Source organism: Sebastes umbrosus, chromosome 7 (assembly GCF_015220745.1).
Source record: "Sebastes umbrosus isolate fSebUmb1 chromosome 7, fSebUmb1.pri, whole genome shotgun sequence".
Lineage (NCBI taxonomy): Eukaryota > Metazoa > Chordata > Actinopteri > Perciformes > Sebastidae > Sebastes > Sebastes umbrosus.
In genome coordinates this window covers 5,572,245-5,588,352 of record NC_051275.1, presented here as the reverse complement: position 1 = coordinate 5,588,352, position 16,108 = coordinate 5,572,245, and the positions used below count along the sequence as shown (strand labels likewise).

General features: G+C 42.5%; 1 protein-coding gene across 7 annotated transcripts in view; it reads left to right on the top strand.

Moving 5' to 3' along the window:
* The window catches only part of nbeab (neurobeachin b), a 287,636-nt gene that overhangs the window by 133,702 nt on the left and 137,826 nt on the right, over nucleotides 1-16,108 (top strand). For all 7 annotated transcript variants that reach the window (XM_037774340.1, XM_037774339.1, XM_037774338.1 and 4 more), the window contains exons 21-29: nucleotides 72-264; nucleotides 1,192-2,169; nucleotides 3,715-3,932; nucleotides 4,188-4,341; nucleotides 6,905-7,085; nucleotides 8,063-8,184; nucleotides 9,221-9,286; nucleotides 9,963-10,128; nucleotides 12,014-12,434. In XM_037774340.1, coding sequence (XP_037630268.1) covers nucleotides 72-264; nucleotides 1,192-2,169; nucleotides 3,715-3,932; nucleotides 4,188-4,341; nucleotides 6,905-7,085; nucleotides 8,063-8,184; nucleotides 9,221-9,286; nucleotides 9,963-10,128; nucleotides 12,014-12,434 — 2,499 coding nt within the window. The remainder of the gene's footprint in view (nucleotides 1-71; nucleotides 265-1,191; nucleotides 2,170-3,714; nucleotides 3,933-4,187; nucleotides 4,342-6,904; nucleotides 7,086-8,062; nucleotides 8,185-9,220; nucleotides 9,287-9,962; nucleotides 10,129-12,013; nucleotides 12,435-16,108) is intronic.

Here is a 16,108-nt window from a genome sequence, read left to right as displayed (position 1 = left end):
TCAAACTTGTATTATCTGTAAGGCAGATTGTATTTGTTGATGGTGTGATAATGATGATGTGCGTATTGCAGGTGTCTGCTGCAGTGCTCCGTGTGGCAGGACTGGATGTTTTCTCTCGGCTACATCAACCCTAAAAACTCTGACGAGCAGAAGATCACTGAGATGGTGTACAACATCTTTCGTATCCTACTCTACCACGCCATCAAGTATGAGTGGGGAGGATGGCGCGTGTGGGTGGACACACTCTCTATAGCCCACTCTAAGGTGAGTACTGTATAACAAAGAGGAAACACTGACCTCTGCTGTTTAGGGAGGCATCATTTTGTCTTATCTTGACTGTTAAAGCTTCAGTAGGCAGAATGTTTTTGGCATCATTGGGCAACAATTACATAATAACCTTTCAGCTTATTGTAATTCAAGTGTTCTGAGAGACTTCTGCACCTCCTCATGGCTCTGTTTTCAGGTTTTAAAAAAATCTAGCTCGTGACAGGAGACTTTGACCAATCACAGGTCATTTCAGAGAGAGAGCGTTCCTATTGGCTGTTCATTGAATGGAGGCAGTCAATCTTGAACTCTGATCAAACTGTCAAACTAGGCAGCGCTGATCAAATATGAATTCATATTCTGCTACTGTAATGCCTATTTCTCGCATAAAATGTTTTCACAAACATCTTATAGTGTACAGTTTAGCTGTAAAATGAGAAAGTGTGCTCCGGCTGGTGGGCGGTGCTTGGTATTACCTCCAACTGATCTCAACATGGCTGCCGGGTCACAAACGTTCTCATTTTACAGCTAAACAGTACACTACAAGATGTTTCTGAAAACATTTGAGGTGACAAATAGGCATTACAGTAACATAATATTGATTCATATTTGATCAGTGCTGCCTAGTTTGACCGTTTGATCGGAGTTCGCAAGTGATTGACAGCTGCTCAGAGACGGCAAAGCTCCAGCTCAGCTCTGATTGGTTGTTTTCCTCCGGTCTGTGAAATCTTGCAGATGCCATTAAAAACACCGGAGGACACAGAGGCACAGGATTTTTTTCAGATTACCTGTCTCATGAACTACTGTCAGGATATAGTGACCGTTTTATTAAAATAACTTTTTTTTTAATCATATTTACTCCAATTCTACCCACTGCTGCTTTAAGCTTCTTAAATTACGTTGTCTATACCATTTACCTTTTTCTAGGTGACATATGAGGCACATAAAGAGTACTTGGCTAAGATGTATGAAGAGTACCAGCGTCAGGAGGAGGAGAACATTAAGAAAGGGAAGAAGGGTTTGGTCAGCACCATCTCTGGTCTGTCTGCTCAGGCCGCCGGCATCAACGGCGCAATTGAGATCAGAGAAATGGACTCCCAGACACCTGAGAGCGAGAAGGACTACGAGAGCGCAGACTCGCGCAACCTGCTGGCCGAAGGGAAGGGGCCCGAAGATGGTCTCAGAGGAACGGAGAGCGCAGTAGACGGGGTCAGGGTCGAAGCTCACGACCTTCTGGTGGACATCAAGGCTGAGAAGGTAGAGGCTACAGAGGTGAAGCTAGATGATCTGGACCTGTCCTCTGAAACTCTGGGAGTGTCTGAGAACGGAGCGCTGGTGGAGGTGGATTCTCTGCTGGATAATGTTTATTGCGCTGCAGTGGTAAAGCTCAACAGTAACAGCGTGTTGTTGCCAAAGTGCAGCATTGACGACCAAAATGCACCCCCTCTCATTACTCTAGATGACGACAAGGACAGCATCCCTAACAGCTTCCTGTTTGGCAAGGTGGCAGACAAGCCGCTGCATGATCTCAGTACAGCTGAGCCTCTGGTGCTGCCCAGCCCGGAGCCCCCAGTCCACACCGGCGCCGCCGACGAACTGAGCCTTCTCGCTCACATGGCAGGCAGCTCCGAGCTCGGCTCCTTACCCAGCATCCTGGAGAAGGATGAGTTTGAACTACAGGCAGCCTCGGAGGGCATCAGCTCTGTGGCTGGTATCGAGGCCGGGGTCTCCTCCACAGGTCCAGAGATTACCGAGGGCACGGCCACAGCATCATCTGAAGGGGAACCCTCAGATGTTCAGACCAGCAGCGCAGCAGACGCAACAAGCAACACTTCTGACACAGAGAGGTCAGATGACGGGAAAGACAAGGAGATGAAGAAGATCCAGACGACAGCCACCACGCAGGTTGGTCTGAAGCTAAATCATCACGTAGTTCATTCATGGAAATTGAGTTATCCAGTAATATCCGTCACGAAAAAGATCCATTTTTAGTTTCTAATTTCTTTAATGCATTAACGCAACTTTGTAATTTTTAGGTTATAGCAGGCTCAGTTTTAAAGCTAGAGTGAATCCTGCTTTCATCATATGAAACTATAAGATCTAAGGAACCCATTGGTACCAACCATGTTATACTAGCTTGTCACAAAGGAGGTTAAATAACGCTCCAAACTTAGGCTAAATTTTGGTGAGGAAAAACTGGCATGACCATTTTCAAAGGTGTCCCTTGACCTCTGACCTCAAGATATGTGAATGAAAATCAGTTCTATGGATACCCATGAGTCTCCCCTTTACAGGCATGACCACTTTATGATATATTATTGATATATACTTGGGGCAAGTCATAGTCAAGTCGGCACACTGACAGTTGTTTTTGCCTGTTGGGCTTGAGTTAGCCATGTTATGATTTGAGCATATTTTATTTATGCTAAGTGCAGTACCTGTGAGGGTTTCTGGACAATAATTGTCATAGTTTTGTGTTGTTAATTGATTTACAATAATAAATATATACATACATTTGCACAAACAAGTATATTTGTCCACTCTCATTTGTCCAATCTCCCTTTAAGGTACATTTTGAACAGATAAAAAATGTGCGCTTAATTCGCGATTATACGCGATTAACTACGGACAATCATGCGATTCATCGCAATTAAATATTTTAATTGATTGACAGCCCTAATTTTTAGACTTTCACATGAAAGAATTAGTAGAGATTCACAGACTTCATACAACCGCAGACGATCATGAATACTAAAACAGAGCGGCGCCGGGGTTAAAGAGTGGAAAGCGAGTAAGGAGCCCATTTGCCATTGTCAGGAAGCGTTGGCCTTTTGTGACCAGTTCTATATAAACAGACCCGTAGGGATCTCTCCCTTCCCCAACTCTGGTTGTAATGGGGACAGGATGACCCGCTCATCAGGCAGCATCCCTCGGAGACTCAGGAAAGTGGGCTGCTGGATTCGCTGGCTGAGCCAACAGGAGGGCAGAAATAGACAGAACATTATTCTGCAACAATCGCCTGGGATTTGTTCCCTGCTCCCCTCCTCTCGTATGAGCTGTGCTCCTTCTCAGAGGTCAAGCTCTTTGGCCCAGACTGGGTCACCGATGGAAGGCCAGTGGGAGGCAGCAGCGGTTTATTAAACCTTTTCTATGCTGTTACGTAATTGCTCATGTTCAATTCATTACGGCTGCACCTTGCTGACTCATTCAACTTATATTTAGAGGTTGCATTATTGTATTCAGGCAGGAAGAGGTTATCCGAGGACCCACTTTAATCTAGCAATTCATCATTCTCAGCGAATAGCGTGACAGTAGCATTATATCTCATTAAGGGTGCCCTATCGATCTTGACAGAAGAATCGGATTAGCGACTACAGGGATTGTATTTGCGATGCCAAATGAATTTGTTTGCTGTTTTTTTTTTTTACTGATTAATTTGTCTCCCATCAGAGTCTACACGGCCGCCTAGCCACTCCGATGGAGAGGGACATCTGCGTGGACTTGGGCTTCAGGGGGACACCCATGACGGATGAACAGCGGCGGCAGTTCAGCCCCGGCCCACGCACCACCATGTTCCGCATCCCGGAGTTCAAATGGTCAGCCATGCACCAGAGGCTGCTCACTGACCTGCTGTTTGCTCTGGAGAGCGACGTCCATGTGTGGAGGAGGTGTGTGTGAAGTGGTTTATGTGCGCTTGAGAGAGACAGAGGTAGAGCAGTGAGCACGGTGCTTGTAGTGATACTCAGATCACCCTTCCATATCAGAGCTAACATTTTATTGCTGTTTTTACACATATATTGAATCTGGCTTTTTTAATACATCCCATAAATGTCTTTAGTTTACCGCACAGTAAAAATGCTATGTATTATATAATGTGAAAAATGCTTGTAATAATCAAATGTTTTCCCCTCCTTCTCCTGCAGCCACTCCACCAAATCTGTCATGGACTTTGTTAATAGTAATGAGAACATCATTTTTGTTCACAACACCATCCACCTCATCTCCCAAATGGTAGACAACATCATCATCGCTTGTGGAGGGATCTTGCCCCTTCTCTCAGCGGCCACCTCTCCCACTGTAAGTGCCCCTCGCCGTCTTCACTGTGGGGTGACACTGCCATCTAGTGGTAGTTTATTATACCCTTTTGGTCTACTACAGGACAGTATGTACCTGTGGGAAATCAGACTTATTTGTGTTTATTTGTTGTTCAGCTTTCGCTCTTCTACAATTAATGCTGAGGACGTTACTTTGGAACAGTTTGTAATTAACTTCCCAGTGATTCATTTGTGTTTACTTTTATGGATTTACTGTAATTATCAGATTCAATTTGCAGTGTTGAACTGAAATGGATTTTAATCATCTCATTTTGATTATTTTGTCTGTGCGTGTCTAGAGTGCCATGGTTATTGTTTAATCTATTTAGATTTCTCTCTCTTTATTACTGTTTTTTTAGAGCTGTCAATCAATTAATAATAATAAAATAAATCACAATTAATCGCATGATTGTCCATGACTAATTGCGATTAATCGCAAATTAAAGCTGAAGTAGGCGAGATTGAATAAAATATGATTTTAAAAAAAAGTTATTTTTAGAAAACGGTCGCTATATCCTGACAGTAGTACATGAAACAGGTAACCTGAAAAAAAGCATGTTCCTCTGTGTCCTCCGGTGCTCCTAACGGCATCTGCAAGATTTCACATACCGGAGGAAAACAAGCAGTAAGAGCTGATCTGAGGTTCGCTGTCCATCTGCTGTCTATGAGAGCCAGCTGTCAATAACTCGCGAACTCCGACCAAACGGTCAAACTAGGCAGCACTGATCAAATATAAATCAATATTATGTTACGTTAATGCCTATTTCTCTCCTCAAATGTTTTCAGAATCATCTTGTAGTGCACGGTTTAGCTGTAAAATGAGAAAGTTTGTGACACCGCCGCCATTGTGAAATCTGGTGAAGGAATGCCAAGTTCCGGTCACATGAGCGGAGCACAGCCAATAGGAACGCGCTCTCAATGAAATGACCTGTGATTGGTCAAAGTCTCCCGTCATGGGCTAGATTTTCTAGAGCCTGAAAACAGAGACATGAGGAGGAAACGTAAATTAATTGCACATTTATCTGTTAAAAATGTCTCTTACAGGGAGATTTGTCCAGTATTTAATAATCTTATCAACATGGGAGTGGGAAAATATGCTGCTTTATGCAATTGTATGTATATATTTATTGTTTGAAATCAATTATCAACAAAAAACAATGACAAATATTGTCCAGAAACCCTCACAGGTACTGCATTTAGCATAAAAAATATGCTAAAATCATAACATGGCAAACTGCAGCCCAACAGGCAACAACAGCTGTCAGTGTGTCAGTGTCCTGACTTGACTATGACTTGCCCCAAACTGCATGTGATTATCATAAAGTGGGCATGTCTGTAAAGGGGAGACTCGTGGGTACCCATAGAACCCATTTTCATTCACATATCTTGAGGTCAGAGGTCAAGGGACCCCTTTGAAAATGGCCATGACAGGTTTTCCTCGCCAAAATTTATCTTGGAGTTCGGAGTGTTATTTAACCTCCTACCCAACAAGCTATTATGACATGGTTGGTACCAATGGATTCCTTAGGTTTTTTTAGTTTTATATGATGTCACTATAAAGATCGATTGCGTTAATGCATTAAAGAAATTAGTGGCGTTATAATGAATTTACGTTAACGCGTTATTATTGCGTTTACTTTGACAGCCCGACTGTTTTTACAACCCCGTAGGACCCATGTATTTTCTTTGCGGTATTTTCTTTGTGTTTGGTGTGAAATGCCTCCAAGCACTAGGGGGGGTGTATGGTGTAGGCAGAGACTGGCCTCAGGTAGCTAACATAGGCCACATGCCAGTTACCATAGGTGCTGCTGATTGAGAATGAGGAAACAGTTTTGGACTGTGCTCTGTTGTGCTCTAAGGACATCGTGAGCTGTTTATGTCTCAATTTAGAGATCTGTGATTGAGTAACGGACACGGATGGACATGATCGGTAAATAAACGGCAAGTTATAAAGTATTGGAGCTTTGCATATTGTTTTTTGGAGCAAATGTCTAAACAACACTTAACACTCAGCAGTAGCTAAACGTATAAGACTTTAGACACTACAAAGCTTTTGTGCATTCAAATGATTTAATAGATGTAAAAATGTACGATTCCTCTGGGCTGGTGTTGTTGGCATCTTTCTCAAATATTTTCCTCAGTAAAACTTTCTATGTTTTAACAGCTAACAAAACAGTGTCTGCTTTTCTCGACCCCTCCAAAAAAGTATTTCATAAAATATCGCCTTGGGTGGAGTTGGATAGTCGGCTGAACTCAGATCAAACTCTCCACCAATTTTTGCAATTTTGAATATTATCTCTGCTTCCTCAGAGTAAACTCCCCCTCACGGAACAATAATGTCCCGACCCGCCACTGAGTGTCTCCGTCCTAAATTCAGCAGCACCCATCTCTGTCTATATCTGTGATGCGCCCCTCTTTCCATATTCTATGCATGTTTCATGTTTAAATAATGATGCTTTAATCATAACTAGAGGTGAGAATGTGGTACAGATGATATTGTACATTTCGTTTTACGTGACTGGTGTCTTCCTCGTTGCTTGTCCTAGACGGAGTTGGAGAACATCGAGGCAACGCAGGGCATGTCCTCAGAGACCGCCATCACCTTCCTGTCCCGTCTCATGGTCATGGTCGACGTGTTGGTGTTCTCCAGCTCCCTCAACTTCAGCGAGATCGAGGCTGAGAAGAACATGTCCTCCGGTGGCCTGATGCGTCAGTGCCTCCGACTAGGTGAGATCATGACTGTGTGTTTTGCTGCTGCAGATGTGAATGTCGGTCAGTCATTGCAGTAAAACAATTACAGTATCTTTATTGTGGGGTGCATCTTTTGCCAGTCACACTGGAAAATTGATGAGCTAGCAAAATGCCATGACAGTATTCTCTTCACACACTAATAATTCCCCTAATCCCCCCCCAAAATCCTCTGTTTGATCGGCAAAGCTAATTAATTTAAGAGTGCTTTGCTAATTGTATACTAAATTGGAGAACGTGCCGGGTTTTTGCTGCAGTTTTCCAGCAGTAAAAAACATGACTAGATCATCATTTTGGAATTCATAACAAGCAGAGGGAATCATTTGCAGTGCAATCGGGTGCTCTTCGCAAACGGTTGCCTTTTGTGTCTGTCATTGGTGTGTCTCATAAGACTCCTCACTGCCCTTGTGTGTGTTTGAATGTGTGCATAATAGAGATTGCATTTGAATGCAAAGTAGATGACTGTTAAATCCAGAAGAGTAAATTGTGAATTTTATTGAATCAACGGTAAAATGTAGAATACAGTCTGTTTTAGCAGAAGGATTTGACACATGAAGCAATCATAGGAAATGTGTCTCTTTTTGTCTTAGAGTGTTTCTGTGTCTATATCTGTTTGCGCCCGTGGGTCTGTGTGTGTGCGTGTGCGTGCGATAAGCCTATGTTTGCTGGTTTATTGACTCCAAGCAAGTTGTGCTGCGGTGGGAAACAGCCTTCAGACTTCACAGTGTCCTTGTTGCACACATACAATTTCTCATCACTGGCTTCAGTGTGAAATCAGTCTGGCTGCTGAGTTCTACTCGCGGCCTCCGTCCCGGCAGCCTGGAACAAACAGTCATCAGAGATAACTGATTGATTTTTAAAGAGGGTCATGCATGTTATCAACATTTAATGTCCATTTAACTCTGAAATGAGAGCCTGTTTGTATGCTATGTGTGTGTGTCTCTGTGTGTGTGCAGTGTGTTGTGTGGCTGTTAGGAACTGCCTCGAGTGCAGGCAGAGACACAGAGACAGAGGGAATAAGTCCATTCCCAACAACAACAACAAGGAAATCCTGCAAAATGCTGTGACTTCCAACAAGGTAGGATGTGTGGTTCCTGTGGCCCTAGAATATTAGATTTATACAATACATTTTACTGTAAGAACACTTTACCCCGTGCTTCTAATGTCACCTGTACACACGCTAAATCAGATCTACTATTCTAAGCAGCATTTATACCCTCTGTGGCTGTGATTCTCAAAGCGGGGTCTGTGGCACTCTGTCAGGGGGTCCGCAAAATAATTTGCTATAAATTATAAAATCGTTCTCTATCATTAAAACGTGCAAATCTACAGATGGAGACCATTTGCACCAATACAACAAACATATTGTGTCCATTTCTCCCACCCACATTAGCTTTGGGCCAATAGAAACTCTGATATGATTGTGACACAAAGCAATAAGTTAATTATTTTTAAGTTGAAGGACGGTCACTGACAGTAAGATTTAGACTGGTAAGTTTAAATATCTAGGTTTATTAGGACTATATTAGGTCTTCCTACTATTCAATTTCTGAAAGCTTCTAAGATCAATTACTTGAAATGTAGGTTATAAATGCTGTCATGTTGAGCCCAAATGCATTTTGAATAAAATCACCCTCTGTTTAAAGGTATATAAGTGGTATTAAAGGATCATCTCATCTCTTCTCTTCTCATCTTATCTTATCTTAACATACATGTGTTTCTGTTTATCACTATGAAACAGGTCTGAAGTATTTAGGTTGAAAAGTTTTAAAATACAAATAGTTCCAATGGCATCTAAGAGTACAAATGGTAGTAAGCATTATGCTTAATCGGTGTTACGATCATCGGGTCCTTAGAAATGTTCTCCCCTGTAAGGGGTCCCTGGTGCCCAAAAAGTTTGAGAACCCCTGCCCTATGGTCCTAAATCTGTCTGTGTACTAACACACAAATGTTAGCCTTTTTTTTTTTCTCGGTTCTATATTTGACCGTTTTCTAATCTCTTAAATAATGTAAAAAGAAAGGTAGTAGCAAAAACCAGTAGCATGTGAAATTGTGTTATTTCTCTGCTTTAGACAGCAATAGAGACTGTCCCTAGTAACCTGTCTCCCATCAAGGACCCTGATCGCCTTCTGCAGGATGTGGACATCAATCGACTGCGCGCTGTGGTGTTTCGTGATGTGGTGAGTTGCAACAATTAATCTATTAGTTGTTAACTATTAAATTAATTGCAAACTATTTCGATCAATCGGTTTGAGTCCAGGAAAAAAGTCAAAGTTTTCTGATTCCAGTTTCTTATGTGTGAATATTTTCTGGTTTCTTTACTCAACTATGACAGTTAACTGAATATCTTTGAGTTGTGGACAAAACAAGACATTTGAGGACGTCATCTTGGACTTTGGGAAACAACGAATCGATTTATCAAGAAAATAACTGACAATGAAAATAATTGTTGGTTGCAGCCCTAGTGTGTATGAATGGCATGCGTTTGTCACACATGGCTGCAGGTAGAAAAGGATGAAAATAGGATTAGTTGTTTTTTGGGGGCAGACAAACAGGTGTGCAGTGCAATACCCTTCAATCAACAGGTGAAACACCAAATGTGTCCTTGTCGACTGAGCTGCTGTCTGTTGAACACAAGCCCACAAAGTTTGAAAGGATGTATTTCAAAGGCACATATTTCAAAGCACGTATTAGAAATATATAAGAGAGTAATGGCAGCACTTTGAATGTGTGTTCATGCTCTATGTGAGGTACATTTGCTGTGAGAGAACCATTTCAAACGGCAGCAGTGGATTGTGTGAAATGGTATCTTGTGAATAGAGAGTGTCATAACCGTATTGTGATTCCTCTCCACAGGATGACAGTAAGCAAGCCCAGTTCCTGGCTTTAGCCGTGGTGTACTTCATCTCTGTCCTCATGGTCTCCAAGTACCGCGACATCCTGGAGCCGCAGCGCGAGACTGCCAGGATCATCCAATCGGTCCGCAGCATGCGTCAGGAGATCAACTCACCGACTAGCACAGGTGTTGACAGCTGTGCCTTACCTTTCTTCCATCCATTCTTTCTAATCCTAGCTTGTGGTGACTGAGTCTGATATAAATGAATGGTCCTTCCTGATGCACTGCTGCCAGCTTGAGCTGAAAGCTCATTCAGTAAAATAGCAGGGAAACCCTGCCTGCACTCCACCGGCTCACCTATGATTTATTCATGAGCTCTGCTAATTGCACCGCACAGAATTAAATGTGGAAGCAAATGGAGGCCGAGGCTGGAGATGGTAGTTATGAACTTGAATAGGCATCATCGTTCTCTCTGAAATGAAAGGTGGTATATGCCTCGAGTCATAAATCATACATTAAGCCACATGAAAGGAAATCAGCGGCTGCCTACAAAGGTTTAACGCAATGTCTGCCGCAGTGCCAACTCGCTATTATGAGATGCACAAGTCAGCATACTTTATCAACTTCCATTCAGACACAAGGTGAAGTGAATAAAAGAAACAAGAGGAAGAGGAGAGGGGAGGCCAAGGGAAATATGAGAGCACGCAGAGAATAGAGGAAGAGAAGATGAGCAGGGAGAAGTTGAGAGATGGGAAAGCAGCAGCATGCTGGCCAACTACTGTGGGTTTTTGGGGCAGTGGAGCCAGGCTTGCTATTTTCAGCCCCATCTGTCAGTGCCCATTAGGCAAGCAATCCACCAGAGGAGAATGGGATCATAGAGGTTGCTGGGAGGAGAGAGGCACACTGCTGCCTTCATAAATTTCACCAGAAAATGGGGGAATTTTCCAGACGGCATGTGGCAGACGATTGTCTGATGGACCAGGAAGCCAGACGACTTGCTGGCTAAATAAGGCCCCGCTGACCTCGTTAGGGGGGGCGTTGTGATGAATATTAATACGGCCGGCCTTGCATCTACTGTAGGTAACCGCTGGGTCAGAATGAAGGAGACTAGAAAGGCGTCTCTGCAGGTTTCTGGGGAAAGAAAGCAAACACAGGTGCTAAGATAGTAAAATAAATATATAAATATAAATATAAATATGCTGTAAGTTTGCACTACAATAAGAACAATCATTGCACCAAATGTAATTATTGCGCAAGATCCCGTAGGTTTAACCTTGAAAAATCCCTGAATTGGAGAGCTTGGAGCTGCCGCGACCGTGTGCGCCGCCATCTTGCAGCTAGATTTTCTTTAACGGACAGAATATTGCAGACTTCAACAATACTCTTGGTTCACAAAAGGTACAGTACGCGGTATATTATGTACCAGAATGATAGAGCAGCTCTCTTGACTCCTCTGTCACTGTTTCAAAGCAGTTAAACCGATAGCCTCCCAGGGCTTTAGGCAGGAGGAAGCTGAAGAAAAGGATGGATTCATGTTTTATTAGCATAGAAGGAGATAATCTCACCAGAGGATCAGAGCTTCTGGAGAGAGATCTAAGAAGCTGCGTTGGCACATGGCTCTTTCTACACATGCTAAATTTACTGTTTGGCTAGGGATATAAAGCTAGCTCTGGAATGCAGTTTTATCCATTGGTACTGGTTAATTATTTAGTTTGAAAATCCCCATTTCTTACGTCTCTTGGCAAATAGCATGTTGATATTAGGCATATAGATAGACTGTGATAGATATTTATGATATGTTGATCATTGAACTCGCTTATCCAGTGAAAGCACCAAACATGAGATGGTTCTAACATCTCGAATATGAGAATCATCGTAAATTTGATAACTTTTGAATTGAAAATCAATCACAAATGATAATGAAAATTGAAATGAATATTTGTAAAGAATTTAATCAAAACAACAAACACTACACAATGAGTATTATATTATTTCATGTAGATATTAGTATTGTGCATGTATTTGTATGTGGCTAACTGTAGTCTACCTGTTTTCTGTGTGTGTTGTACAGAACCCCCTCTAGCATTTAACAGCAGTAAGGAGCATTCTGCACCATCAGACCTCCACATGGAGAGCTCCCTTCCCCACACAGACTCTGGTATCGGAGAGGAGCAGCTAGCCGGCGTCCTCAACGGGTCTGACCTGGAGCACGGCGCGGGCCTGCTCATATCTACGCTGTCCTCAGAAGTGAAGAAGTCCCGGGAGAGTCTGTCTGAATCGCCCAGCGTGGAGGTGCTGAAATCGGCCTCCTCCATCGTCAGCATCAGCCAGCCCAGCAAGGGCATCAATGTCAAGGAGATTCTGAAGAGCCTGGTGGCGGCTCCGTCGGAGGGCATGATGGAGGCAGGGCTGGAGCCCGTGTCCTACCCAGACCCTGCTGCCAGCACCCAGGCCCAGGCCATGCTGCCCATGCAGTTCCACTCCTTTGACAGGTGAGGAAGTGGCATCGCTTGGTAGTCTACCAGAGGTTTTACAAGTTTTAGCCCATCTACTGCAAATCATACCACACTTTACATCACAGTTAACCATTTCGCAACCCTTGCTGTTGCTTCTACAGTAGTTATTTGGATCAATTAACACACTTCTTTTGAATTGTCAAATCCATCACTGTGAACATTTATTCTGCATTAATTAGTTATCATAGTGACATTTTCATTGCTGGGTAAAGCATGGTATTAAAGCTGCAGTTGGGAACTTTGAGCAAATATGATAAAAAAAGTTATATTTATAAAACTGTCACTATTTACCGACAGTAGTGCATGAAACAAGTAATCTGTGAAAAAATCAAGTTCCTCGGCCTCCTCCGGGCGCTACTAATGGCATTCGCAAGATTTCCCCGTTTCCGAACCAAAACAACCAATCAGAGCTGCCATCAATCACTGCTCACGAAACTTGCGAACTCCGATCAAACTGTAAAACTAACTAATCAAATATGAATCAATATTCTGTTACTGTAATGCCTATTTCTCGCCTCAATGTTTTCAGAAACATCTTGTAGTGTACTGTTCTGCTGTAAAATGAGAAAGTTCGTGACCCGGCAGCCATGTTGAAAACATTCAAGCCAAAACCAAGCACCGCCAACCAGCCGGAGCATACTAGCATACTGCTAAACAGTACACTAGAAGATGTTTCTGAAACATTTGAGGCGAGAAATAAGCATTACAGTAGCAGTGATATATAGTGACCGTTATATAAAAATAACTTTTTTCGTCATATTTGCTCAAAGTTACCAACTTCAGCTTTAAAACACAATTCTAAGTAATATTATATGTAACAACAATGATGTTGTTACAGTAAGAAGCAATAACCTGCAAAAACACCAGTAAGGTCCTTCAACTGAACTTGAGTTTTATATTTTTCTTAATAAGTAAAGCAAACTTTGTTACAGCCCAAAACAAGCCTAGATGATCTAAGACAAGATAACAATTAAAGGCACAGTTGGTAAAGATTTTAGAAAAACATTTTTTTTGTTATATTAGTTGAAGTTCTCATTACATATATATTTATAGCGTACTTTTAGTTTATTTATTAGTGCTCTTAATTATTAGTTAATTATTTTATAGTTTTCACCAATTGTTTTGCACTGAATTTCTGAGTGGTGGATGTAAGAAACACAATTTTGTTTTTATGTGGAGCATAAAAATTACAAATAAAGGAATCTTGAATCTACATCCCGACAGCAATCAATAAATCAAATGCTCTGACAAAAAAAGAAAAAAAAATCTGGTATCTGTGGCTGTCGCTGGACTGCAATAAACCCGTCCAATCATTTAATTCAGCCTGAAAGAAATGATTGGACGAACTACCTACCTGTCTGTCTACTTACCAGTCTACCTGCGCGCACTCTGCCCGTGCACTCATTGCCCATCACTGGAGTCTTCCACAAGCTGCTAGCTTGACAGCTGTGAGTACTAACAAAAGCCATGTTCGCCGTTCACGTTCATTATGATAATAGTGGGGGAGTGGCTTTGTAGGGAGGCCTGAAGCGACGGACTGTCAGTGTTGCCGATTTGGTGACTTTCCTGCTTGATTTAGGGACTTTAGGAGCTAGTGCTGCTAGCTGATTTCATTGGAAAATAATTGACACCAGGCTGGGTTTTTAGGTTGGATCATTTTTAAAAATCTAGTGTACTCTTGCTAGTTTCTCAAGATTGCCCACCCTGCCTTTAAGTATATCACATGTATGTTGACTATTGTTTGACTGTATCATTCTCTTGAGGTTTACATTTCTCTGAGGATAACTAGCAAACATTTCATGCCATAAAGGATGTGTATGTATGTGTGCGTATGTATACGTGCTATCACTCAAGTGAGCGTAAAACGCTGATGTTAATCCTCTGGGTTTATCTTAGTTATCCAGTATACCACTAATGGTTTCTAAGTAGCGTGCGACACATTATTCATTTCAGGCCGCTTGTATTGTACTCATCCCCCCGCGGTAAGGAATTCCTGTGTTTGAAAAGGTCTCTGAGGCACTGCTGCGGTTTATTTACGTTCCTGGATTAGAGAAAACCACACAGTAATCTGTCTGGATTTGGGAGTTTACAAACCTGCTCCTGCAGGGATTTCAAGCTTCCAGGCGTCTGATCCCTGCCTCCTATGGCTGATAAAGTTTTGAAAATCATAATTTTTTTCTCAAAGTAATTTGAGTTGGTTTAGCACAAACAAAAACTCATCCTATCCCCTGGACACCAGTGATTTGGTTGGAGTTTTTTGTGTGCGTCTGTGTAATCGCTGCCAGGCCCCAGAGAGACGGCAGAGGACACAGTGAGTCAGGAGGAACAATGAGGCCTCCCTTCTTTTTAATGCATGCTGCTGCTGCTGCTGCTGCTGAGGTGAGCCTGATGAATAGAGGGAGAAGATGGAGGAGTATGTGGAGAGAGGACAGCTGAGAGGGTGGGGGTCTCCAGGGCGTTGATGACAGATTAAACAGAAGCGGCCTCACGCCACACCGCGGCCAGCCCTGTCGCCCTCACCGCTCACACCAGTAATGGGAACTGGCAGCCTGAAATGAGTCGCCACGGCAAAGTGTATTATTTTTGAAATGCTTTCACACAAACCCTCCCGACCACATATACAACTTTGTCTCATGCTTTTCATGTCGCTCCCCCCCTCCCTCCGGCCTCCATTTGCTGTGTCTAATTGTTTGCCACCTGCCAGCGAAATGAGCTGCCAGACATGGACAGGCCTTTCATTTGTCTGTCAGGGCGACAATAGATTGGGAGTGACAACATCAAAAAGGAAAAAGGAGGGAAAAAATGGCTTAGAGTGGAGTGCACGGGGGCAGCCGTCGAAGCGGCCCCTCCACTAGAGACTTTCATAGAGGAGCTTTAAATTGCTCACCAGATGGGAATACAGTACAGAAATACTTCAGTAATCCTCAACTTCCTCCCTTTTTCTCCTCTTCTTCCCCAAAAAGCCTCCAAATTAGATCCATGAGACAATGTTTGTCCTTACATATTTGATTTTTCCCATGATGTAGAGCAATGATAATTGGTTTTAATTGAATTTGCGAGTGGAATGTACAGTAAGCGCATTTCCTCTCCGTGTATTCCTGAATAAAACACTATTAGATTAGATTCCATCTGTTGGATTTATAAAGGAAACATTTCTTTGGTTACACTTTACACTGCAGTCATCTCCCACAGCCGCACACCTCATTAATATTAATCCCAAGATTAATCCATGCTTTATTCCCTGCAACTCAATTAAGACAATTCTATTAATAAAATATGCGCTGGATAATCTATGCATGATTCATGAGTACTGCACTAATTAATTATTCATTAAAAGAGGTTCATGTTTTATCTACATCCCGTAGATGGAAAGTATCGTCCCGGCTATGTCAAAGAACAGGCAGGCGCCTGCTGGGAGATGCGAGCAAAGGATGCATTTGAAAAGCAAGATTAATTTCACGCCGCCGACTTCCGGCAATCAAAACACGCTAGTGATGTTCTGATATCTGTCGGTGAGATTTCACAGAGGAGAGCCGTACAGAGATCTGCTAAATAAATGATTGTCATCAGTGTTCTTCAAAGCACAGCTGCATCTCTGGAGATAATAATATTTCAGTGAGCTTTTAAGCTTCTCTTGACTGAAAGAATAG